This window comes from Juglans microcarpa x Juglans regia, chromosome 3D (assembly GCF_004785595.1).
Source record: "Juglans microcarpa x Juglans regia isolate MS1-56 chromosome 3D, Jm3101_v1.0, whole genome shotgun sequence".
In the NCBI taxonomy this organism is placed as follows: Eukaryota; Viridiplantae; Streptophyta; class Magnoliopsida; order Fagales; family Juglandaceae; genus Juglans; species Juglans microcarpa x Juglans regia.
The window spans coordinates 35,078,302-35,104,445 of NC_054598.1; the positions used below are offsets into that span (position 1 = coordinate 35,078,302).

A 26,144-nucleotide genomic window follows, 5' to 3' on the forward strand; every position below is an offset into this window, starting at 1 on the left:
CAGGTGTGCCATTTTGTCAATTAAGAGATGAGTGGGCTACTATGACGCCCACCTTTACCGCTGGGCAGTACGCCCAAAGTTTTTTTTTTTTTTTCTTTTCACATTTTTTTAATACATTTAAATATTTTTAAAAAAAAAAAAAAAAAATACACCAATACACTTAAAATCACTTCCTTAATCACTAAATAAAAATTAAAAATTTTGACCAACAGTCAACTTGAGCGGTCAAATGAGGGAGGCAAAATAGCTTTTCTCTTAAGAGATATATACAAGATTGTGTAAGTTGTCTGAAGATTACAGCAATGATCCCTCACACCTTTGCGCCCCTAAAATCTTTCAACCCCTAAAATTTTGAATTCTATAGAAAAGAAATGAAGACTAGCAACAACATTTTACATCAAACACCGCATCAATGAAACCATTTTTCTTTTTCCCACAACAGCTAAATAAATAATGAAATAAATAAGGATCTGCGTGTTCTGAATATACTACCTTTTCTGCAGTGATAGATCCGTGTATGTGACCAAACCAGTGGTTGAAAAATGATTTATCCCATAACCTAAACAGACTCGAGGTGTCCACTGTCTGCAGCATGAGCAAAATTTAATGTCTGCAACACTGGTTCCCAGAGCACTATACCCAACTTGAGGATATCATGCGACAAATTTTTCTGCACGTCGAAAGAAGAATCAAGCTGCTCACGAGAGCAAAGATATTGTATCAGTGATTGTAATTATAGAACTCACCCAAACTGCAGAGGAATGTTCTGATCTTTTGTTAGATGAATGGAAATGTTTGAACTTACACAGATTGTGGTGATTATATAGAACTTATTAGAGAAAGATATGGGAACTTGACCAACCTATTTCAGATAGATCCATAGGTTTTTTCTGTTCTATTCCTTTTCAGCTTAATCAGTCTAATCATCTGACGATGAAAGGACAGTTTAAACCTATTTCCCAGCTCAAGACATGCATGTAAGATATGCATCACAATGTTCAAAAGTAGGTGAAAATTCAGGCACCTAAACAAAACAAATAGGAAAGAATTTCAGGTGTCCTGAGGTTCTCATGTCATGACAAGGATGGAGACCCACGTCACTGTACTAATATGGATGAACAACAGTTATTCATGTTTCAACAAGAAGCAAAGGTATCATTCATGTTTCACTTCTCCAATTCTTTTGGTTTCCACTGCCATCGAGTGTCAGGTATAGAGAGCAGGATTATAAAGAAGTGAAGTGAGTCTTAGTTTTCACCTAATTATCTTTCATGACGATCCTGAGGATGTGGAAAGTCGTCTCCATACAAATGGATGCTCTAAGAGCTTAGCAGCAGTAGGACGAGCATCCGGCTTAGCTTGAAGGCATTGAAGGATAAAATCCCGTGCATCTATTGAGAGAGTATCAGGAACAGGAGGTGGTTCACCCTTTCCAATTTTAAACAATGCTGACACCTGCCAAGTTACAAAAGTAGATGATGCTTTTAACCCCCAAACCAACAGACTCAGATAAATTGTATGCAAGCAAAATGGCAAAAAGCATCTCATGCAGGTTCCATTCAGGGTTTTGCATGAGTAAAGAGAATTATATTTAGAAAAACCTAGAGAAATTGACTATATAAGAAAAATGACCTCCTTGCACTGAATGTACTATATACCATAGAATTTTCTTAAAACCAACCAAAACTAGTAATACACACACACACACACACACACACACACACACACACACATACACACACACACAAGTACTCTAGAAATCACATCAGCATCACCATAACAATAAATCAAGATTGCTTTGGATTGCTCTGGTTCCCCACAGTGGAATGTTTGTTTTAGTAGAGCTGCTCATGATTGGGAAATTGGAGTAATTTTTTATTTTTACAGTTTATTGTATACTTTGAATTTTGGTAATAATGTGGTGGACAGGTTGCTTTGGATGAAGACAGGGAGTAGGAAGTTTACTGTGCGATCATTGTACAAAGTTTTGTCAAGTCAAAATTATACTTCATTCCCATGAAAGTGTATTTGGAAAAGTAAGGTGACGCCTAAGATTGTTTTCTTTGGTTGGACAGCATCCCTTGGGAAAATTTTGACCATGCATAATTTGAGAAAGTCGTTGTAATGGATTGGTGTTATATGTCTAAGAAGAGTGGGGAGTCGGCGGATCACCTTTTACTTCACTTCGAGGTGGCAAGGATGTTATGGGTGGAGATCTTTAATAGAACAGGTATTGCTTGGGTGATGCCCAAGAGAGTGGTTGATTTGTTTGCTTGTTGGCAAAGGTGCAAGGCCAACTCACAAATTGCGGATGTATGGACATGGATTCCTCTATGTATCATGCAGTATCCATGGATTGAAAGTAATGGTTGAAGCTTTGAAGATAAGGAGCGTTCTCCGGATGAGCTTAGAAGTTTCTTCTTCCATAAATTATTTCTTTGGGCCTCATCTTGTGTCCTTAATGGAGCTTGCTTAAATAACTTTTTTGTATCACTTTCTAGCTCCATATTATAACTAGGTGTATGATGTTTGTATACCTCCTGTGCACTTGGGCTATGCTATTTACTACTATCAATAAAATGTTATTTTAATTCTACAAAAAAAACAATAAATCAAGAAGAAGAATATGACACACATTTTCCAAACCAGAATATGGAATTTGACGGGTTAACATCTCCAATACAGTGCATCCAAGGCTCCATATGTCAGCTGGAAGTCCATACCCTTGGTTTTTTCTATTAACAACCTGTTCATGCACAGCTTGATAATCAGAAAAACTGTGTAGAATTTACAAGCCGGGACATACTCCATACAATCAATATGCAATCTCCCCAACATCAAACTGGAGAATTTTAAAATGGTCATATCTTGTAAGTTCAATTTTTTCAAAGGTAAAGAAATGTCCACTACGTATTTTCCCAAAGGAAAGCATTGGAGCATCTAATTACTGCATAAAAAAACTCAGGCTGAAGATTTAAAAAGGCTGGCATTGACTCTAAGTTTGTGATACTTCACCAAGCATGCAGCAGTATCAACCTGTCATCATTGTTAATATTCAAAACACACGTTTCCTCCAGTATTTGAAGCTGGGCATAAAATACATTCAATATTACTGGAACTATTCGTTAGCTTATCTTTCAAACAAAAGGATAAAAGCAAACCTCAGGGGCCATCCAGAATGCAGTCCCCTTGCAAGATAAAAGATCATTCAATTTGGTAGCCTGAAAACAATACAACCATCAATATTTGGAAAGTACACAACCATTTTGGGAAGTCATTTACGACGAGGGAAAAATATCATAATAGAGGAAAGGCAAAAACCTTAGCCAATCCAAAATCTGCAAGCTTCACAGACCCACTAGTATCCACTAGTATATTTGCACATTTGATATCCCTTCAATACAATAAAGAAAGAGATAAGACTTAAAAGATGAATTACAAACAGTAAATATGTTCATGTCTGTCCATATCTCTGCATTATAAGTCAAGATTTCATGCTCAAAACAATTATCAAGGAAACAATTTAAGGTTCAAAAAGGCAATTTAAACAATCTAGTTTCTATCCAAAAAAAAGGCTAGTCAATGGCATAGTGAAGCAAAATTAATATTAAGAAAATCCCCAGAGAAGAACTAGAGAAAATTACACTTTGCACCCCAAATTATCACCATTTTTGCAATATGCATCCTAAGTTACCAAACTGACAATTGAACACCCTACACAACCAAATTTTGACATTTTGCACCCTACATTAAGATCTTACCATTTAAATTGCACTATAAGTCCCCATTTCTCATCGAATAGCGGTGGGGGCTGGGTACCCGCACCTGGCCTGCCCAGACCCCGCCTGAGGCAGGTGGGGCAGTCCGCCCGCATCTGGCAAGTGGGCGCCAACCCCCTGGGAGAACAGGGGCAAGTGTCGGGTGGGGTACTGCCCCACCCGGGTTTATATATATTATATTGCATATATTTTTAAAAAAATTAATGAAACGACATCGTTTTATTTTAGGATAAAATAAAAAGTCCCCCCAGGGTTGTGCACACCCTTGTCTCAACTCTCTCTCTTTCACCTCATCCTCTCTCGCCTGCTTGGACTCTCAAACTCTCTCTATAATGCCCCAAGGGATGCCCAAGCCACATTTAAGCCTATAGTCCAAAAGGACTAGTCAACGATACAATTGAAGTGCCATTAAAACCATTATAAAGAGAAAGAGTTTCTTATTCCCAAGCAATGTGGGATTCCATACCCCATATTGAGTGGTTTTAAGTACCATATTGAGTGATAACGATAGGTGGTGTATTGAATCTCACATTGCTTGGGGCGTTACAAATTGTATGACTAGTCATTTTGGAGTATAGGCCCAAATATGGCTTGGGCCTCCCTTGGGTATTACAAATGGTATCAGAGGCTATATCAACCAAAAATGTGGGACTTAAATCGTGCTACTTACAACGGACTGATTCGACAAGGACGTCGGGAACTTAAGGGGGGAAATTGTGATACCCCATATTGAGTGGTAAAGGTAGGTGGTGTATGGAATCTCACATTACTTGGAAATGAGAAGTTTTTACTCTTCACAATGGTTCCAATGTGGCTCCAGTTGTATCATTAACTATTCCTTTTAGAATATAGATCCAGATGTGGCTTGGGCTTCCCTAGGGGCATTATAAAAGATGTGGCTTGGGCCTCCCATGGGGCGTTACACTCTCCCTCCCCTCGTCACCCCCAGGTATGGACATTGGAGGATCTCAAAGTTTTCCATTTTACATTCTCTCTTCCTTTGAACAGCTCTAAAGATTTTAATGGTCTTAATTTTCATGATTTTCTTGTATCTTTCTAGATAGGCGTTTCTCTTGTCTACATCCTACGTACTTGGTTGCACCCCTTAACACTCTTTTAGTGAAAATTTTTTCTTCTTAGAAAAAGATCTAAATTCCATACTATTGAGACCAAGTTTGGAAAGAGATAGACTAGAGCCAACAAAAATGTGCATAAAGTACATCAATCACTCGATTCAAAGGCCTCAGATGCAAAGGCTAACTGAAAACATGCTTGAAGATCAAAGAAATATAACCAAGTTTTTAATGATATATGAGGCCTAATTCATGATATCCAAGAGATAAGAAATTCTTCTCTCTGCTCTCGGGAGGGAGTATGAGGTGAAGCTCAGGGGGGGACCACTTAAGAGTTCCTAACGGATTTGTAGTGGGAGGCAGGTGGTTCGTAGCTGGGGTGAGGCGGAGGGTACGGTGCTCACGGTGGTTGTAGCAGGAGGAAAGGAACGGGGACATTGCTGGTACCTAGAAACGTGGTGGTAGAACGGAAAAGCTCGGAGGAATTCTGGTAGAAACGTATCGAAGGAGTAGGGTGGCAGAAAATGAATGAGGTAAAGGAGAAATGGGAGAGATTCTGTTTGACGGAGGAGGAAAGGGTAGAAATAGACATTGATGAATCGGTTACAGAGGAAATCCAATATAAAGGGGAGTGTAGTTTGGTTGGTAAAATCTGTGTGGAGCGAAGTATTAGGAAGGAAGTTTTAGAATCAACAATGATGAAAGTTTGGAGAATCAGTAAGCCAACAAAGTTAACTGAGGTGGGGAATAACTTGTTCACCCTGACTTTTGCAAACCATGCAGATAAGCAAAGGGTATGGAGTAGGAGACCGTGGTTATTTGATTCGCACCTACTTGCATTGAAGATGTTCGAGGAATTTACACCACCACAGAGCCTGAAGTTTGAGTAAGAGAGCTTCTAGGTCCAAATGCATGATATTCCTCTTGGCTGTATGAATGAGGACCATGGGAAGAAGATAGGGAATACTATTGGCAAGGTGGAGGAAGTTGACGTGAACTCACATGGCAGTGGATGGGGTAGATTCCTGCGAGTCCAAATCAGGTTAGAAATCCACAAACCTTTGGCTCGAGGTAGATTTATTAATCTTAAAGGAGAAAAAATGCGGATTCCTTTAAAGTATGAAAAATTGCCTAGAATCTGTCTGGCTTGTGGATGTATGGTTCATGGTAAATTTGGATGTGGAGGGGAAGGGGAAGGAAAGAAGCAATATGGGTCGTGGTTAAGGGCTGAGGCTAAATCAGGATTTAGAGGGAAGGATAAAGAAGGTTTTTATGACAGAAGGAAGGGGGATAGTAGTGCTCATACAAATGTGGGAGTTGGGGGGGATGGGAAGGGAGATAAAAAAGATAGAAGGGAGGAAGTCAGTGGGGATTTGTTACCTAGAATGGGAGAAGGGGTTGGATTGGGGGAGAGGGTAGTGTAAGGGGAAGAAGAGGATGTTGTAAAAGACACTCAGGTGGTAGAAGGGGAGAAGAAGCAGGGGCCTAAAGTCGTGGGGATTGGGGGTGGACCAGAACTGTTAGCTGGGAAACCATTGACAAGAGGGTGGAAGAGGAAAGCTTGAGAGAAGAAGCAGGTAGTTGTTAAGAAGGATGATTTGTTGTCTAGAAAAAGATTAAAAGATAAGGTAGAAGAAAGAGAAGGGGAGAGTGGGAAGCATAAGAAAGGCAGATTTAATAATGAAAGTAGAGGGATGGAATTTCACCAAGAGTTGGCAAAGGCTGTTCAACAGCCCTGCCAATCCCAATGAAAATTCTAAGTTGGAATGCCGAAGGCTTGGGAACCCTAGGACAGTTCAGGACCTTTACCATTTGGTGGAGGATAAGAGACCCGATTTAGTCTTTTTGATGGAGACTAAACTAAGAGCAGAAAGATTTGACTATTTGAAGAAAAAATTAAAATGTGAAGGGTGTTTTGTTGTGGAGTCAGTAGGGAGAAGGGGTGGTTTAGCTTTATTATGGAACAATGTGGTTAAAGTTGAAGTTGTTAACTACACACAAAGGCATATAAATGTGAATATTGTAGAGGAAGAAGAAAAGGATAGTTGGATTCTTACATGTTATTATGGGCAGCCAGAAACTGTTAAAAGGGCTGAAGCCTGGGATTTTTTTGAGTCCTAAAAGCCTAAGGCAAATCAAGGGTAGTGTGTAATTGGTGACTTTAATGAAATTGCAACCAATGATGAGAAGGAACCCAAGACAGGAAAAGCTGATGGAGAGATTTAGGGTGGCGTTGGAGAATGGGAATCTTTCTAACCTTGGATGGAGAGGGAACAAGTTCACATGGAGTAATAAACATGAGGATGACACTTTTACTAAAGAAAGGTTGGATAGGGCAGTGGCCAATCCAAGTTGGGCACGTTTGCATAAAGATTACTGGGTGGAGGTTTTAGCAGGAAGATGCTTAGATCATAGGCCTTTGCTACTGACATTGAGTAAGAGAGGTAGAAAAATCTGGAGAGGCAAGAACGTATTTAGATATGAAGTTGGTTGGGCCAAAGATGAAGAATGGGAAGAAGTTATTAGAAGAGAGTGGAAAAGAAGGGAGGAGAGGGGTGAGCTGACTATGAACTTCATGAATCTGTTGGATAATTGCAATAAGGCACTTGGGATGTGGAATAACCAGAACAAAGTGAACAGGGTGAAAGATATTAAAGAGAAAACTGAATACCTTAAGAAGCTACAAGATGATGAGGGAAGGCACAACTCAGCAGAGATTAAAAGGGTGAAAAGGGAGGTTGGGATTTTGCTTGAGCAGGAGGACCTGAAGTGGAAGCAAAGGGCCAAAAGGAACTGGTATGCCTCGGGTGACAGGAATACAAAATTTTTCCATGCTTGTGCAAATCAGAGAAGAAGGAAGAATAGCATCAGTAAAGTGAGGGATGATCAAGGTAGAGTTTTCAGGGGTCAGGTGGAAGTTGATGAAGCTTTCAGATCTTACTTTGAGAGGTTATTCTCTACCTCAAATCCTAGCACAGCTGCTATAGAGGAGTGTCTACAGAATATAGCACCTCGGGTGACAAGTGAGATGAATGAAAAATTAAGAAGACCTTTTAGCAAGTTGGAGATAGAAGATGTTATTAAAAGTATGGCTACCCTGAAGTCACTAGGCCCTGATGGTTTTGGTGCTTGTTTTTACCAAAATCATTGGGCAACAGTGGGGGATAAGGTGTGCACGACAGTTTTAGATCTGCTGAATGGTAAAACCGCTTTCTCTTTAGTTAATCACACGTTTATCGCTTTGATTCCCAAGTCTAAGGAACCTAAGTTGGTTACTGAATATAGGCTTATTAGCCTATGTAATGTAATCTACAAAATGGCTTCCAAAGTGATAGCAAACAGACTCAAAGAAGTGCTGTCAGCAGTTATTTCAGCCAATCAAAGTGCTTTTATCCCTGGTAGGATCATAACTGATAATGTTATGGTGGCTTATGAGGTCTTACATTCGATGAAGGTGAGGAAGAAGGGTATAAAAGGCAGTATGGCTATCAAGCTGGATATGTCTAAGGCCTACGATAGGATTGAGTGGCCTTATGTGAATGCTGTTTTGAAAAGGCTTGGGTTCTGTGATGAGTGGACAGACTTAATTCTGCAGTGTATTAGCTCAGTTTCCTTTTCTGTGTTAATAAATGGTATACCAAGAGAAGTTCTATTTCCCTCAAGGGGTCTTAGACAAGGGGATCCTCTATCCCCTTATCTATTCATTTTATGTGCAGAGGGTTTGAGTTCCTTATTCAACATTTCAGACCTTAGGGGGAACACAAAAGGAATCTCAGTAGTGAGGCACGGATTAAGGGTAAATCATCTGCTCTTTGCAGATGATTGTATTCTATTTGGAAGAGCCTGTGTGGAAGAATGGAGGAAGATGCAGGATTTATTGCTCATTTATGAAAAAGCCTCGGGTCAATTTCTGAATAAGGATAAGACAGCAGTGTTTTTCAGTTCTAATACTCCTTTGGAAGATAAAAAGAAGATTCTATTGGAAGGTGGAGCTATTGTGCAAGGAAGCTATGATAAGTACTTGAGTCTACCTACTATGGTAGGTAAATCAAAGTATAACACATTTAGAAGCTTAAAAGAAAGAATTTGGCAAAAGATTAGCAGTTGGAAGAATTTTTTCCTCTCGGGGGTAGGAAAGGAAGTAATGATCGAAGCTGTTCTACAAGCAATTCCCTCATACACTATGAGTGTCTTCATGTCTAAAAGGCTGTGCAAAGAGATCAATGTAATGCTGTCCAGGTTTTGGCAGAAAAGCCAGCAGAATTCCAGTAGTATACTGTGGAGAAGTTGGGAGAGAATGAGCCAGCCAAAAGGGTGTGGAGGTTTGGGTTTTAGAAATCTTGCCAGTTTTAATACAACACTGTTGGCTAAGCAAGCATGGAGAATACTTCAAAACCCTTTTTCGATGGCAGCCACTATTTTTAAAGAAAAATATTTTAGAAGTTCTTCTCTGCTGGAAGCAAAGTTAGGTAGAGCTCCATCTCAAATACGGAAATGTATATGGAGTTCTCTGGACCTGCTTAATGAAGGACTAAGATGGAGGGTGGGGGATGGCCAAAAGATTAATATATGGGGTCTAAGGTGGTTGCCAACACCATCTTCTTTCAGAGTCCAAACACCTAATCCTTTTCTGAACACTTGTGTTGAGGTCAAGGACCTAATGATTAAGGACAGGAAGGAATGGAATGAGGGCCTTATAAAATCAACTTTTTCTAAGGAAGAGGCTGATCTGATAAGCAGCATCCCTTTAAGTAAGAGGGTCGTGGAGGATAGACTGATTTGGGCCTTCAAAGAAAGGTATTTTTAGTGACAAATCTGCCTACTACTTGGAGGAATCAAGATCAAGAGCCTAAATAGGTGAACCCTCAGAGCATAATGGTCTGGGAAAGTTTTGGAAGAGTATATGGGGCCTGAATATTCCTGGCATTACAAAAAATTTCTTATGGAAGGCAGGGAATAATCTCTTAGCTACCAGGAAAAATTTGATGTCTAAGAGGATTGTTGAAAATGCTAGATGCCCTATATGCTTGCAAGAGGAAGAAACAGTCCTTCATGTACTATGGCAGTGTCCTGCTGCAAACGATGTCTGGTCAGATTCTGTTAAATCAGTTCAGAAATGGAGGGTGGGAGAAGGGGATCTACTTGGTTTGCTGGAAGTGCTAGCATAGAAGCTCTCACATTCTGATATGGAGGAAATTGCAGTAGTGATGAGAGGGCTATGGCTTCGGAGGAACACTTTTGTTTTTGAAAGCAAGCTTCTAAGCCATAAATATGTGATTAGTGCAGCTAGAGACAGCCTGGAAGAGTATCAGACATCAAATTGAAGATAACAGATAACAGACAGCAAGCCAATACAGTAGGTTTGGTTCAAAGTTGGAGCCCACCTGGTGTGAATTGTTTTAAGGACAATTGGGATGCAGCTTTAGATGTGAAGTTAAGAAAGGTGGGTTTAGGGGTGGTAATCAGGAATGATAGGGGGGAGGTGATGGCAGCTTGTTGTGAGTCGAAAAGTTTTGTGGAACAACCTGCTATAGATGAGGGCTGAGCACTAAGGAAAGCAATGGAGTTATGCGAGGATCTAAGGTTTAACAAAGTGATAATGGAGGGAGATGCTCAGGTTGTTGTTAATGCAGTGAACAGCCAGATTGAAGACTTATCTTATTTTGGTAGCATTATTGAAGACTTGAAGGTTCAGTTGAAGGAGTGGCCTAACTGGACAGTGAAGTTTGCAAATAGAAATACTAATGCAGTAGCACATACTCTTGCTAAAGAAGCATTACATATAGGGATAGAAAAGATATGGATAGAAGATATACCAGTTTGTATCTCAGATTGTTTACTGAGAGATTCTTGCAATGTAAACAATGATATTTGAATGAATGAGGAGGTTCTATTTCAAAAAAAAAAAAAATCTGTGTTTATTGTTATACCACTATACTTTTTTGATAGGTACTGCTATACTAGATTATACTTGTGGCATCTAGATTGATAATTGATTTATAATTAAATAGACGATATTTTTATTAAGATTTAAAATTGATTACATTTGTTATTTGGAGTCTAAATTCGTGATTTTTCACCAATGACATAAAAAGGACACTTTTATCACCTGTGAACCACATTTCTGTCATGAAGATACTTCAAACCATGCAGAATCTGTCTTGTATATGTGGAGACTTGGGAATCTCGAAGATGATACCTCTCATAGAGCTTTAAAAGGGAGCCTTTTACAAGCTCTAGAAAGATATAAAGCTTTGACTCATCCTGCAACCACCACAAAGCAAAACATAAGATATGCTTGATTGATGAGAAACTTTATGCAAAACAGGAAGCTATAGCAAAGCATAACCGTTTAAAGTTTAAACCAACTATACAAAAGATCGGGCAAGGTGCCAAGTGCTTGATAATGCAACATCATCCTTTTACAACAAGAATCCTGATATTTGTGGATACAAACACCATAATAGGGTGACATAGAGAACACAGCTGACATGGAAATAACCCTGAAACTAGATGTCAGGCTACAGCTATACGTGCATGTGAAGTCACTATATTGCATGTATATTTACCATTGTTTTAATTGGTAAGCAAATAAGAAAGAGGGTGAAATTACACAATCATAACTGAATGATGAATTGCATATCAGAAAGGAGTACATGTTATTATTTTGTACTTTTAGCATATAAAGCAGTGCACTTTTATAAACATGCAGACAGGAACCAGTGGCCATTAGGCATGAGTATCATGCCAAGAAGTGCCAAACAAATCATTGTGAAGAAGTTACCCTACATATCATGAAATTAATAGGAGAAATTTAAATTTGAAATAATGATTTTGGCCAGCTTAAATACTTCCTAAAGTGGTAAAAGTGGGCAATGCAATATTTTATCATGGGGTCTAGACATGGAACTTAAAAACAACATGAAAAGATCTTGGGGAAAAAAAAAAGTACCTTAGATGTGCCATAATATTGAACTATGTTCTCATGTTCAAATTGACTTAGAAGAGCAATCTCCTGGAAAGGAAGCACAGGAAGAGGAAATGAGAAAGGAAAAAAAACAATAGGATACTTTCCAGTCCCAAAATGATATCTAAATTGTACAGAATATCAGATAATATCAGTGGTCATAAACAAAATATTACACCAGAACAAAACATAAACCTGACTCACCTGTTCAAGTTGAGAAACACTTTGCTTTCCCTGGCTTCCCTGATCAAGTAGTGAAACTTCCTTCACGGCAAAAAAGATTCCATCACTGCAGAGCAGAAGGAAAAAACAAAAATAAGCATCTTGACAAAGGAAAAAAAATAGTGTTGCAATGACTGGTCTTAAGGTGGACCACCAGCTCCTAACCAACCACAGCCAGTAATAGGAACAATTATCCATATTAAGATTAAGGAATTCCAATAAGGAGACAACCAATGATCTCACTACTTCACCGTTCAAAACAATATAATACCAAAATTCGGTTTTTTCTAACATCTAAGATCTACAACACCTTAGTTCCACATCAATTAATGTCAGCATCAGAGATCACTTTAGGCATGATACCAGAATGAGCACCAATATCTGGAGAGTGAAATCTAAATGGAAATAGGGAAAATTCTTTGTCACTGAAAAATCAAAGGTACAAAACATCATCAAAATGCCCAATGAACGGCAATCAACCAGAGTCATGCTCTTAATGCTAAGACACTCATAATAAGAACACTAAACGCACTAATGAACACAAATGGAAAAAAGGTAATCAGGCGCCCTTTTAGGTTTTCAAGCAGATTTTGGATGTGGCATTCTTAAATAAGAAATATACAGCTGTTAGGAAAATCCAATGAACTATACTAAAATGTAAACCCAAAATGAACTGGAAAAAAAAAAACTAAAAAAACACGAATACATACTGTCTGCACTTGCATAATTTTTTTATTTTTTGATAGGTAAGAATAAAATTTTGTTCATAGTGAGAGAGGGTGTTATTCCAATACACAGGAAGTTACTACATGAATCCTCTTAAAAACAAAAGAAAAAAGTGCTAGAAAATCCTGAAAATTAGAAATAGAAAGCGCAACACCATGGTGAGCAGTTATCAATGATACAATGTGTTATAAAAAAAGACTAGACTTCGCTATTGTTTTTTAGTCCACAAAAGTATGCTAGTTTCTTTCTCTCCATTGACCCCATAGTAGGTACAATGGGATCATCTTCCACCAAGGTGCTCACTGATGGTGGCTCAAATCTCAATTGCCCTTTACAACATGTTAGAAGCTCCACCATCGGAGAGGGCATCACCCAATCCCAAAGGCATGCCCATTCACAAAATCAATTTTGCCTTTAGTTCAAAATCAATTATTGCGACAACCATTCTCATTATAATCTTTAGGCACCATGATGGCATCAAAGATTTACTCATAGCTTATAGAGATTTTAGCAAGGAAATGACAACATCGAGATGTGGCGCAGGTCAGAGTAGGGAAATCTATCGATCTCTGCTTGTGGTGGGTTTAGGATTGTGGAAAGAAATGTTAAGGGTTTGCAGTTTGAACGCAGCACAGAAAGATTGAAATCAAGGGGTGAGAAGGGGGTGGAACGCCGGATGACAAGTTGCAGAATTCATTGAATTCCCTAATGGGGCTGGGGTCTAAACCGCAGCTTAAACCCGAGTTGGGGGAGCACCTGCGGCTTCTCGCCATCTAGGCCCCTCCTATCCAGTTCCCAGCACAGGTAGGGTGCTACTATGGACACGTTCAGGTAGGGAAGGCACATCTGGTTGCCCCCTCCTACCCTTTGTACTCAAGCAAAAAACAAATATGTAGCAGCAGCAAATTTAGGTATTTTATGGCTTACTTTGATGGGTCATTTGTTTATTAAATGTGCAGAAAAATACATGGGATTCTACAGTTTTGATATGTAAGGCTAAAGGCCTGATTTGAGGTAGAAAGAAAGGAAGAAAATAAAAGTTTTGGACTGTGACCTGCCAGAGAATTAGAAATTCAAATCTAAGTTGTCTGTAACTTCTTTGAATCTAATCATCTTTTTTATAAGTAACAGGAATTTCATCTCATAGTGCAAAGGCACAATCCAAGTACATAGGATGTATACAAGAAAGACGCCTATCTAGGAAGTAAAAAATCATCCTTTTTGAACGTTAATGTGGATCTCTAACTGTTAGGGTTGCAAAAAGATAATGCCTTAACTGGAATTAGGGTAAACCCCATAGATAGGTTGCTCTGATATTAGCCTTACCCTTTAACAAGGAGGAAAGCATCAATACTTTTTGGACTGCTAAGTTACCGACACACACCAAATTCAATAGATCCTGAACCCACTTCTTCACCTCCTCGCCATTTTTAAAGGAGGAGAAGAGGTGGAATTTGAGCTAGAATACTAATAAAATACTTGCTGCTAGGCATTTCAACTCTATCAAACCCATCCCCACCCCAATAAAAAAGAAGGAAAATTTACATCATTGCTAATAATGTATTATGGCAGAAAACTTACTGAGAGATTCCTTCATACACTGATCCAAAAGACCCGCGTCCCAGAAGCTCACCCTTTTCCCAACACGTGATAGAAGGCCTAACTCTCCCATTTGGAGAAATATTCGACATACGCTCCGTGCTACTGCTAGAACAATCGTCATCATTCGACGTGGTAAACGAACACGACTCCGACAGCGCAGCCATCTCCCCAACGCTTATCACATTCTCCACCTTTCCCTTTTTCCTTTCCACCTCAACTACTTCTTCCTCTTCTTCATCCTTCTCCACTTCTTCATCGGAAGAACTATGGCCACCATGGAAAATTCCCGAAAGACCTTTCTCGGCATCCGGCGCCAAGTCCTTCAAAAGGTCCCAAGTAGAGCACGCATCATCGATGACCGGAAGCCTCATTGCAGGCGGCGGCTTAAGGACCGGTGGCGGCCGAATTCCTTTAATTCCACTTCCTCCAACACCGCTGTCACAACCGCCGCTTAAAGAACACCCAGTTAACTCGGCGGGGTCTGCCCGAGTCAACTCAGCTACATCCCCAATTCTAGTACCATCCACAGCTCTCACACGCAATTCAGCTACAGCTTCACTTTTCGCCGTGTATTTCACGTCCTCTCTTTTCGGACTCTCCAAGTCGAGAGCTCCCCACCTAGGTAGAACATCCGAAGAAGAACGGATCTTTAGCGCATCCCACTCCACCGCGGGTATCTCAAATTCTTCGGGCCCGGATAGTCCCAACCTCCGGCATATGACATCGATATCGCCGTCGTTTCCTTCCACTCTGAAGCTCGTACGGTCCGTTAAGTCGAGAGATCTAGTGTGGAGAGAAGAAGACGTAGAGTCTTCGAGTGAGGAAGACGAGGAAGCAGCGTCGTAGTCTATGTGCTTTGCCGCATTACGGCGCTCGAGCCTCGGTTTCCTCCTCCGATCCATGGCTCCGGCTACCTTTCTATGACTGAAAAATCGAGGTAGGTGATGCATGTGGAGCTAAGCCCATCGACGGCACACCGCCTGGGTTTTGTTGGTAAGAAAAGCGCGAAAATTGCCAGAAACTTGTCCCTGTGTATTCTCTCCCTCCTTAACGAAAAACCTTAAGCCGAACCAAAAAATAGGAAATCGATCATACAATTCTGTAACTTAATCGATAAAGTTCAAAGAGGAAAGGCGAGCAAGAGTTTAATTTGGAGAAGGGGATGAGAAAGAAAAGAAGAAGGATCACCAAAAGAAACAGAGGCGAAATGGTTGAAGACAGAGACTGGTAAACGCCGTCGGAAGAGAGAAAGAAAACGCGGTGTCACGTGGACCGGAGAGAGTGGGATGACTGGGATCACTGACTTTGGATCGGCTGCATTTTTCTTTTTCTTTCTCTATTTTTTTGTATTTTCTTTGGTGTTTGTCTGTCGTGCAACAAATAAAGGAAAGATTCTGTATTGTATTACAGTGTGCACCCCACGCCCACGCCAATCTCTCGCTTGCCATGCCATTGGGACCACAAACGTAGATAACTAGACCGTACCATTGGATTACGAAAATGTAAAATCATAATTTATATAATATTTTATTTAAAATATATTCTCATATTAAATTATCTATTTATTAATTACAATATTAATAATTTAATAATATTTTTCTTAATTTATTTTTTTAATATTTTACAACTCTATCAATTATATATTAATTAATAATCAAATTATAATTAACATATTATTTGCAGAGACATGGAAAAAGTCCTAAAAAAAAGATAGAGAGAAATTGTAAAATTTTTAATCATAATTAACATATAATTAGCAGATACAAACGTTAAAAATCCTAATTAATATGTAAAAGATGTATGAGGGAGTTAGCCTTTTGAAAGAAATTGTAGAAAAAGAAGATAGAGATGAACACTGTAATGGTTTTAAAAAATTGGTTTTAGAAAATTATTCCCTAAAACAATGTAATTTCTGAAAACTTAAAAATAAATTTTACAATACTTACTTTGTTTCCCAGACAATCAAAGTGCAAAGAGAGTGTTTATGAGGGAAGAAATAATTTTTTTAAGAGAAAGTCTAATTTGCCTTTCTAATTTGACACCTCCATTTGACTGCTAGTCAAAAAAAAATTTTTTTTTTTTTTTTACTTAGTGGTTAAGGAAATGATTTTAAGTGTATTGGTATATTTTTTTATTTTTTAAATATATTTAAATATGTTAAAAAAATGTGAAAAAAAAAATTTTACGCTGGGCGGTATGCCCAGAGGTTAAAATGGGGCGGCATAGTAGCCGCCCCCTTTTTTTAATGCTTTTGATCTAGCTACAGTACACATCAAATATGACTCAAGGACTTATTTTACTGTAGCTAAAAGTAATTCTATCACTACTCTTTGCATAATTCAATGAGAGTGCTCTTTGACTTGTAACTTAGAAACTATTAAAGTGATTATTGGCCTATTTTGGCGAGCATTGTTATTGATTCATATGAGATTTTATTGTAAAGATGGCTCTCTTAACATGGTACCATCAAATAATATCGTGTGTTTATTAAAAATATAAAAAATATATTCAAATTAGAAAGGCGTCGAAAAATTCAAAGAGATGAAAACTGAAACTCGTTTTGATAGTGAAAGTGTTTTATCTCATCTCATCTTTTCTCATTTCATCATTATAACTTTTCAAATTTTCACACAAAATATAATAAGAGAAAATCTATTCTTAGTCCAGTTTGGGCATCACACGCCACACGAATCTGATGTGGCAAACCGGTCTAACTTGAAATCCGGTCCAATTAAAACCAAATCTTGAGTCCCTCTCTCGTGAAGCCTCTCCCTCCCTAAATCTGAAATATCTTTCCTCCTTTCAGAAATCCCTCACCAAAATACACATTCCCCCGTGAAAAATCTCTCACCAGATCTTTCTCCCCTTGTGAATGAATCTGACGAGACCAACCCCTAGACTCATGACTGCCCTCTGTTCTTCGCTTCCTCTCCATTTTCGGCAACCTTATTGACCCCAAATTATTCATCTACAAAAGGGCCTCAACTATAGCTCCAACATAGTGGTTTCTTTCCGGAGAATCACTGCAGTCTTGTCTAATTTGTGTATATTGTATAGGGTTTATAAATTGACTAAAGATTTGGATTTGAAGAGGATAACTTTGATCTGGGTATTGGTCATTTGGTCCCCAATGCTTGTGATTGTGAATCATGTCCATTTCCAGTACAATGGATTTCTGTTGGGGTTTTTATTCATATCGCTTTCATATTTGGAGGAAGGGAGAGACTTGATGGGTGGGTTTTTCTTAGCGGTTTTGTTGTACTTCAAGCACTTGTTCGCATTGGCAGACGATGGCGCTGTGATTTGGGTATGGGTATGGCTATGGGTATGGGTATTTAGGTATTAAAAGGTCTAACTGAAATGCATGTGTTTCATTAAAAAAATAAAAAGAAAATGTGTTTCGTTTAAAAAGATAAAAAAAAAAAAAAGTCGCATCTCAGTTTTGTGTGGTGTATACGAGAAGGAGGAAGATGAGTAGAAGCTCTCATATAATAAATAATTCAACTTTTTCAATTCTCAAAATAATAATAATATTAAAAAATAATATTTTAATAATATTTTATTCAACTTTCATCTCAACTCATCTCATATCAATTTATTATCGAAACGGTACAAGTTCTCTTTACCCCTTTTGTATTTGTGTTTTTAGTTGTTAAATTTTGTTAATAAATCACGTGGCACTATATGAGCGGTAAATTTCATATGGCCAAGTAGGATTATTCTAATTTGATTTAGAAAGATAAATTTTGAGTTTTTAATCTTACAAATCAAATCTTATAATTTACTTAAATAAATGTATCTTTGATTATTATATAAATAAGTTGTTCCTTTTATGTATTGAGGGATTTAGATCCATGATCAATAATGCAGAAAGTATCGATGCTATCATTGAGGTTTCAGCAATAAGAGGGGGAACAATAATCAATCATCTAATGTTTGCAGATGATTACATAATATTTTATAAATCCAACGGGCCAAAGTGGAAATATGTGGAACACATATTGGATAGTTATAAACAAGCATTTGGATAAACAATAAACAAGCATAAGACATCTATTTTTTTTAGCTCCAATACAGTCCAACTACGAGAGATATGTTAGTACAAGAGATAGGATCAAGGGTGAATTATGATAAATACTTGGGATTATCTACAGCAGGAAGATCCAAATATAAATCTTTTCGAGAGGTAAAAGAAAGAGTATGAGAAGGGATAAATAATTGGAAGAACCACTTTCTATCTCAGGCAGGCAAATAGATTGCCGTCAAAGCTGCCATATAAGCTATCTCCACATATGTTACGAGTGCATTTAAGCATTGTGCAAGGATATTTCAACTCTTATGGTTAGGTTCTAGTGGGGACATATAAATCAAGACAAGAAAATCTAGTGGAAGAAGTGGAGTGATATGGGTACTTCAAAAGGTGTAGGAGGGATGGGATTAAGAGATATTGAGAGTTTTAATCAAACCATACTAGCCAAACAATTTTGAAGATTACTTACTAATCCTATTTCTTATGCAGCTAAGATTATGAAGGAAAAAGCTGTATTTTGACAGCTAAACTTGGTGAAAATCCTTCATATATTTGGAGAAGTATATGGGTTCTAGAAATCGGATTAATGAGAATATGATATGGAGGGTCGGGGATGGTAAGGAACTAAATATATGGGGAGATAAATGGTTACCCACTCCTTGTTCTTTTGAAGTTCATCTCTTGTGTAGATTTTTACAAGAGAAACAATAATAGATGTGTTGATAGACAGATCTGGAGGATGTTGGGATTATAATCTTATCCAAGAAATTGTGGATGAAAGAGAGGCTAAAATAATTTGTAGCTTACCTTTGAGCAAGGGGGTCTGAAGATAAATTGATTATTCTTAGTGGGAAGTGGAAGGAGAATAGTCTAACAACAAAAGAGATACAGTGTGGTGGAAGAAAATATGGGAATTGAATGTTCTAAATTCTGTTAAAATCTTTATCTGAAAAGCTGTTAGTGAAGTTATTCGAACAAAGTGTAACTTGTTTAAAAGAAAAATTATTGATTACTCTCTTTCAATTTGTGAACAGATTGTGGAGACTGGTTGTCACGCGTTATGGAGCTGTATGGCTGCATCTAATGTATGGGCAGATTCTTTGAATTACTCAGTTCAAAAATGGATTTGTAGAGAAGATGGTTTTTATAATTTTTTTTTATCGGAACAATGCTACGTACAGTCTCTATTTGAAAATTGCAATGCAAGTTTAGGTAATTCTATTTTTAAAAATTTTTAAAATTATAAAAATATCCCTCCTAAAAGAATATTTTTTTCTCATTTAATAAAAAGCATGTACATACAATCTCCAAATAAATAAAAACTGCAAATAGAATTTCACTTTTTTTCATGATATTTAGCCACATCAATATGTAAAAGTTCTATTTTTCTAAGATTTTTTTGTGAACCTACACTTTTCTTTTCTCCCATAAAAATATATTTAAATACTTTTAAAAAGTATAGATAAGGGAAGTCTATTTAAGGACGACGGTCAACAATAAATATTTAACATATATTTTTTCAATAATTTATAAATTATGACTTTACTCTTTATAAAAAGTATTTAGATAAAAAGTTAGAAGATTTTGACCTTTGAACTTATACGTTTTTTTTTTTTTCTTTGCATTGACTAAAGTATAATAATAATAATTACAACTATACGTTTCGATCTCTAATCAATCTCAACTCATCTTATCTAATCATTACAATTTTATTAAATTTTAACATAAAATATAATAAATAATTTAACTTGTTCAAATCTTAAAATAATAATAATATTAAAAAATAATATTCTAATAATATTTTATTCAATTTTTAACTTTTATCTCAACTCAATTCAACGTCGAGACACAACTCCACTTGAGTTTTTTTTATATCAAAATGACTTTTCTACGAAAAGACATATTTATTAGAATCACATAATTCCTGCCTATAGTTTATAAATTAATGTTGTCGTGAGCTTTTATTCATCTAAATTAATTGTCCGGTGGCTTCATTGATAATAATGAATATTATTGAACTCGTCATCGTTTAGACTATAATAATCATAAATAAACTTTTAAGAGATCCTAATCTTAATGAAACAAATTTTCCTAATTATCTATTTAAATATGAAATCTTAGGTCTCGTTTGAATACAAAAACAGTTTCATGTCATTTTATCTCATTATTATAATTTTTACAAATTCATACACAAAATATAATAAACAATTCAACTTTTTTAAATCTTAAAATAATAATAATATTAAAAAATAATATTACAAATAATATTTTACAATATTTTATTCAACTTTCAACTTTCATATAAAATCATCTCATTTCATCTCACTATCCAAACGAAACTTAAATTTGCAATTAACAACATTGGAGCACAAGGAATATCTTATTTCCATTTTTTCTCCATCTTTAAAACTTATTTAGAAAATTTTCATTTATAGCGTGACAAATCCATTGGTTTTAGCTGTACGTGCGTGGCATAGGTTTAGCCATAACCTTGCATCCTCCAATGTTAGGTTTTCAGTGATTATCTATTGAATAAAAAATTATATTGAATGAATTCTAAGAAATTTCTATCTCTATACTTTTTTTGTCCATTTAATTAAAACAAGTTTTTACAACTTCCAAGTTGTTCCAACTTTTTTTCTTTCATTACAAAATTTTTATTTTTTAATGAAATATATAAAATATTTATTATAAAACTAAAACTTAGAATGAGAAATAATTAGAAACATAAATTATATCGATTGAAAGTTCAAATAAAAATAACTCTTATTCTTAATTAGACACTCTTAAACTCTAAACTCTAAGGCCTGATTTGGATAGTGAGACGGGATAATTTGTGAATAGTAATGAAATGATTTTAAGTTAAGATGTTTATGAGATTTTAAAAAATGTGAGAGAAAAAGTTAAATAAAAATATTATAAAGTTATAATATTGTTATAATATAATTTTTGTTTTGGGATTTGAAAATTTTGAATTGTTTTTTGTATTTTATTTAGAAGTTCAAGAAAGTTATAATAATTAGATAAAAAAGTTGAAAATTGAAAATTGAAAATTAAAAAGTATTTGTACTTGAGTGTTTGAATACTAAATAAGATGAGTTGATGAATAGCAAATTATGCAAATGGATGGAACTCATATCGAGAGACCTACACATTCAAGTCAAGCAGGTATGAGATGGAGAGTCGGAAATGGAGGTAAAATTAAGACATGGGGGGGATAATTTGTTACCTACTCTTAGCACTTTTAAGGTGCAATCACCAGTGAAGCTTCTGAACCATGATGAAACAGTTAGGGAGATGATTAATCACCATAACAGGAGCTGGGATATATGCAGAATTAATTCACCAAGTGATGAATGAAGAAGAAGCAAAGGTTATCTGCAGTTTACCTCTAAGCAGGTTAGGTTCTGAGGATAAACTAATTTGGGGGATGAGTAGAAGTGGATTTTTTAATGTGAAGAGTGCATATTATCTAGCAGTTAAGAGAGAGAAGCAGGTGGAGGGAGAACAATCAGATAATAATCGAGCTAAACTAGGGTGGCAATGTATATGGAAGATGAGAGTGCCAAATACAGTTAAAAGTCTTCATCTGGAAAGCAGTTAATGAGGCCATTCCTACCCAAAAAAAAAAAAAAAATTGTTTCACAAGAGGGTATTTGAATCAGTACTTTGCCCCATTTGTGAACAAGTAGAGGAAACTACTTGCCATGCATTGTGGAATTGTGGGGCAGCATCTGATGCATGGGCAGAGCATTTTAGTGTGCTACAAAAGTGGCAATGTACAGAGGAAGATTTCTGCAGTGTCTAGGAAAGAATGTCCCCAAATTTGCAGATACAAAAACTGGGTGAGGTAGCATGTGTGCTGAGGAAAATATGGCTTAAGAGTAAATAAGTTCTTTTTTGAAAGAAAGTTTGACAGTCCAAGGGAGGTGTATAGCAATGCTCTTACTTAGTTTGACAAACTCCAGCAGGCTCAAGTTGATCCATTTATTGCAGCAGATAGAGAAACAAGACCAGTCAATAGAGCAGGAAGATGGAAGAAACCAGAGAGAATAATTTTGAAGGTTAACTGGGATGCAGCAATAGATGAAGAATTGAGCAAAATGGGTGGAGCCTGGAGGAATAGTCATCAGGAATTCTGATGGTGATCTGATAGCAACTTTATGCAGACCCCAGCTAACTGTTACACAGCCAATCTTAGCTGAACTAAATGTTCTATGGAGGGTTTTAATTTTCAGCTTGGAAATTGGCATGACTGAGGTGGAGTTCGAAGGGGATGCTCTTGCTGTGAGCAGAGAAGTTAAAAGATCAAAGGCAAAGTACTGCTTGGGGTATGGATGGACAAAGTAATAGAAGATATCATGGAGTCAGTGTTTAGAGATAGACCAAGCTGGAAATTGCAATATACATCCAGAGTGAGTAACAATGTAGCTCACCAATTAGCTAAGTTAGCATTAAAATGTGAAGAAGAGGAAGTCTGGTTAGAAGAGGGACCAACTAGTATCGTTAATCTCATTCCATATGAAAATTTATGTACTGAATACTTGTCAAAATGAATGAAAGGAAGCTATTTTCTTTTCAAAAAAAAAAAAAAATCAACTATCTAATAAATATTTTTAATTTAATGAGGTTTTGATATGGCTAACTTTAATGATGTTTTTTATGAGAATCCTATCTCTGAATATCTTCAATAAATAAATACTATTAGATTGTAAGATCATTAATTAAATATTAACATTATCTAATAAAGATTCTGTGTTTCTATGCATAAATTATTTTTTTAATTTATATAATATTTATAAAAATCTTTTTACATATCTTTCCGCATTGTTACTATATTAAATTAAATCTTCTTTATAAAAAAAATTAAATCTTCTTAATTCAATATTTTTATTATTTTATGTCGAATCAAATTTTATTACGTTAATAGTGTGTAAAAAATTATATTTGTCGACTTACAAGTAGGGGAAAAAAAAAAATTTAGCTTATATTTAAATGTTGAACTGAGTTGAGTTTTTTATGAATAATAGTGAGTTTAGATGATAGAGTGAATTTTGTGTAATCCACCTAAGATGAGTTTAGATGTGTTTAAATATTAAGATGTATTTATAAGAAGTTGAAAAAAGTTATAAGTCCAACGTATAAAGAATTGTTGAGTTCAAAAAAGTTGTAGGTCTTATATGCAAAAAAGTTTTGAATTGAAATGAATTTTGAAATTTGATAGTTAAATATTTAAATATTATAAGAGATCTAAATTTGAGTCGAAGTCAAGAAAAAAAATGAAAAGTAAAAAATAAAATGTTAAATTTGACTTCTTTTTTTTTTTTGATAAAGTTAAATTTGACTACTTGAAAGGAAAGAAATGAGTCAATATTGCTTGCAGTAGAATGTCGTGGCTTCGAAAATAGTGGGCGCATCTAGCTGGTTCTAGAAAGTTTCTGAAGCCCTTTTAACATTTGTTTATTTTTAGAAAAGATTTTATTTCATTTTATTTAATTATTATAATTTTTTTAACTTTTAATAAAAAATAAAATAAATAATTTAACCTTTTCAAATCTCAAAATAAAAATAATATTAAAAGATATATTTTAACAATATTTTATTTAATGTTTTAATTTTAATTTTAATTCATCTCATTTCATCTGTAAAAAGAAATCAACCTCTTTTAAGATCTCAAATTCCTGAAATTAGAAATGTCAAATCAAGATTAATGCATGATATTTTTAGAACTTTCCATAAATAAAAAAACAACATTAATGAGCTGAATTTTCGACCAAAAAGAAAGGAGGAAAAACGCATAAATATATTTTGAAAGAAAAATCTTATATCTTTAATTTTTACTCTCCCCGAAAATTATTCATTTGACTAGTAATTGATTAAATTATGTAGCCTATAAATTGATGTATCAAACTCTAAGTCTACATTTGGATAGTGATATGAAATGGAATCATCTGTAAATAATAATAAAATAGTTTGAATTAATATATTTTATGAGATTTTAAAAAATAGAGAGAAAAAGTTAAATAAAAATATTATAAAGTTAAAATATTATTACAATATAAATTTTTAATATAATTTTTATTTTGAAATTTAAAAAAGTTGAATTGTTTTTTATATTTTTTTTTAAGTTTGGAAAAATTGTAATAATTAAATAATGAGTAGATAAAAAATTTTATAATTTAAAATTGAAAAGTATTTGTATTTGTGATGTTTGGATATTGAGATAAGATGTGATAAAATAAAATAAGTTTGAAGGGTTTTGTTATCCAAACCAGGCCGAAGGCCTCATCTAGATAGTGAGATGAGATGAGATTATCTGTGAATAGTAATAAAATGATTTGAGTTTAGATGTTTTATAAGATTTTGAGAAATGAAAGAGAAAAAACTAAATAAAAATATTAAGTTAAAATATTTCCATAATATAATTTTTTAATATAATTTTTATTTTGATATTTGAAAATGTTGAAATATTTTTTATATTTTGTTTGAAAGTTTAGAAAAGTTGCAATGATTAAGTAATGATTACGTCTCGTTTGGATTGAGATCTCATCTCATTATTACAACTTTTTCAAATTTTCATACAAAATATAATAAACATTTCAATTTTTTTTCAAATCTCAATTTAACTTTTTTAAATTTCAAAATAATAATAATATTAAAAAATAATATTTTAACAATAAAATTATTTTATTCAACTTTTAATTTTTATTTAAAACCATCTCATCTCATCTCATCTCATCATCTAAACAGTGGTGGAGTGGGAGGGGTAAATGAAAATTTGAAATTAAAAATTATTCATATTTATGATATTTATATATTGAGATGAGAGAAGAAGCTCTTGCTATCCAAACTAAACAACTAACACAGACATTAATTAAATAATTCTCACATGTGTAGCCTGGTTTTGTTTAAAGCTGCTGTGCGGTTCTTTTTCCTGATGGCATTTAAATAAAGTAGTAATTAACTTATTCTTAGCTAAATTGTAGAAATTTCTTTAGAGTTAATTTATTGAATTATCATGAGTTTGTTGAAATTGCAAGAAAGAAATTGATGAAATATTAAGGTATTGGCGAGGAAGTTACCAAAGTAAAAAGAAAGTATTTTTTTGCATAATTTTCCAAGTATCGGTCAGAAGAACGAAAGGTGCCAAGAATATTTAATTAATTTAAATGCTTATACCGTGAGTAGAAAAATTAATTAATTAATTAATTAATTAGGTGAAGAAAATGAAACTTGTTCTTTTGTTACCTTGGCATTTATTATTTTTAAATTTAAGTATTTATTATCTTTTATATTTACAATGCTTAGCAACAAGTTCGAATTTGGAAGCGAAAAACCTAACACGGTAAAATCTTTTACATTTGAGTTACAAGGTACTCGAAGAGTTTTTTTCTCCAAACGGAAATCTGATCAAGGATGCAAAGGAATTGATACGGCATTTTCCAGAACTGCAAGTTCAACATGTTTAAAGGGATGGTAATAGGGTAGCTCATACTTTGACACGTTTTACTTGAAATGTTGATGATATTATTATGTGGTGGGACTCTCCCAGGTTTTGTAGATCATGCCCTTTGGTTTGATCAAGCTGCTATGTATTGACTTTCTTATTAATGAAAGTTTGTTTATAAAAAAAAAAAAAAAAAAAAAAAAAGCTAGTTAACAATAAATATAGAGTAGTAGTGTTATATGTACTTATAATTTTACACACAATATTATACGTACTGAATATCCACCCCCACTTTATC

General features: G+C 35.2%; 1 protein-coding gene across 2 annotated transcripts; it reads right to left on the reverse strand.

Moving 5' to 3' along the window:
• Positions 1–526: 526 nt before the first annotated feature.
• Positions 527–15,703, reverse strand: LOC121256679 (mitogen-activated protein kinase kinase kinase 1-like). 2 transcript variants are annotated; one of them, XM_041157533.1, is made up of 9 exons: positions 14,349–15,703; positions 12,024–12,108; positions 11,805–11,867; positions 10,962–11,116; positions 3,322–3,394; positions 3,162–3,221; positions 2,636–2,746; positions 1,259–1,455; positions 527–670 (listed from the first exon to the last, which is right to left on the reverse strand). In XM_041157533.1, the coding sequence occupies exons 1-8, from the start codon at positions 15,317–15,319 to the stop codon at positions 1,270–1,272; spliced, it is 1,704 nt and encodes a 567-aa protein (XP_041013467.1). In that variant the 5' UTR covers positions 15,320–15,703; the 3' UTR covers positions 527–670; positions 1,259–1,269. The 2 variants fall into 2 exon arrangements, with proteins under 2 accessions (XP_041013467.1, XP_041013466.1); XM_041157532.1 differs by having other exon boundaries at positions 527–694.
• Between the last annotated feature and the right edge of the window lie 10,441 nt (positions 15,704–26,144).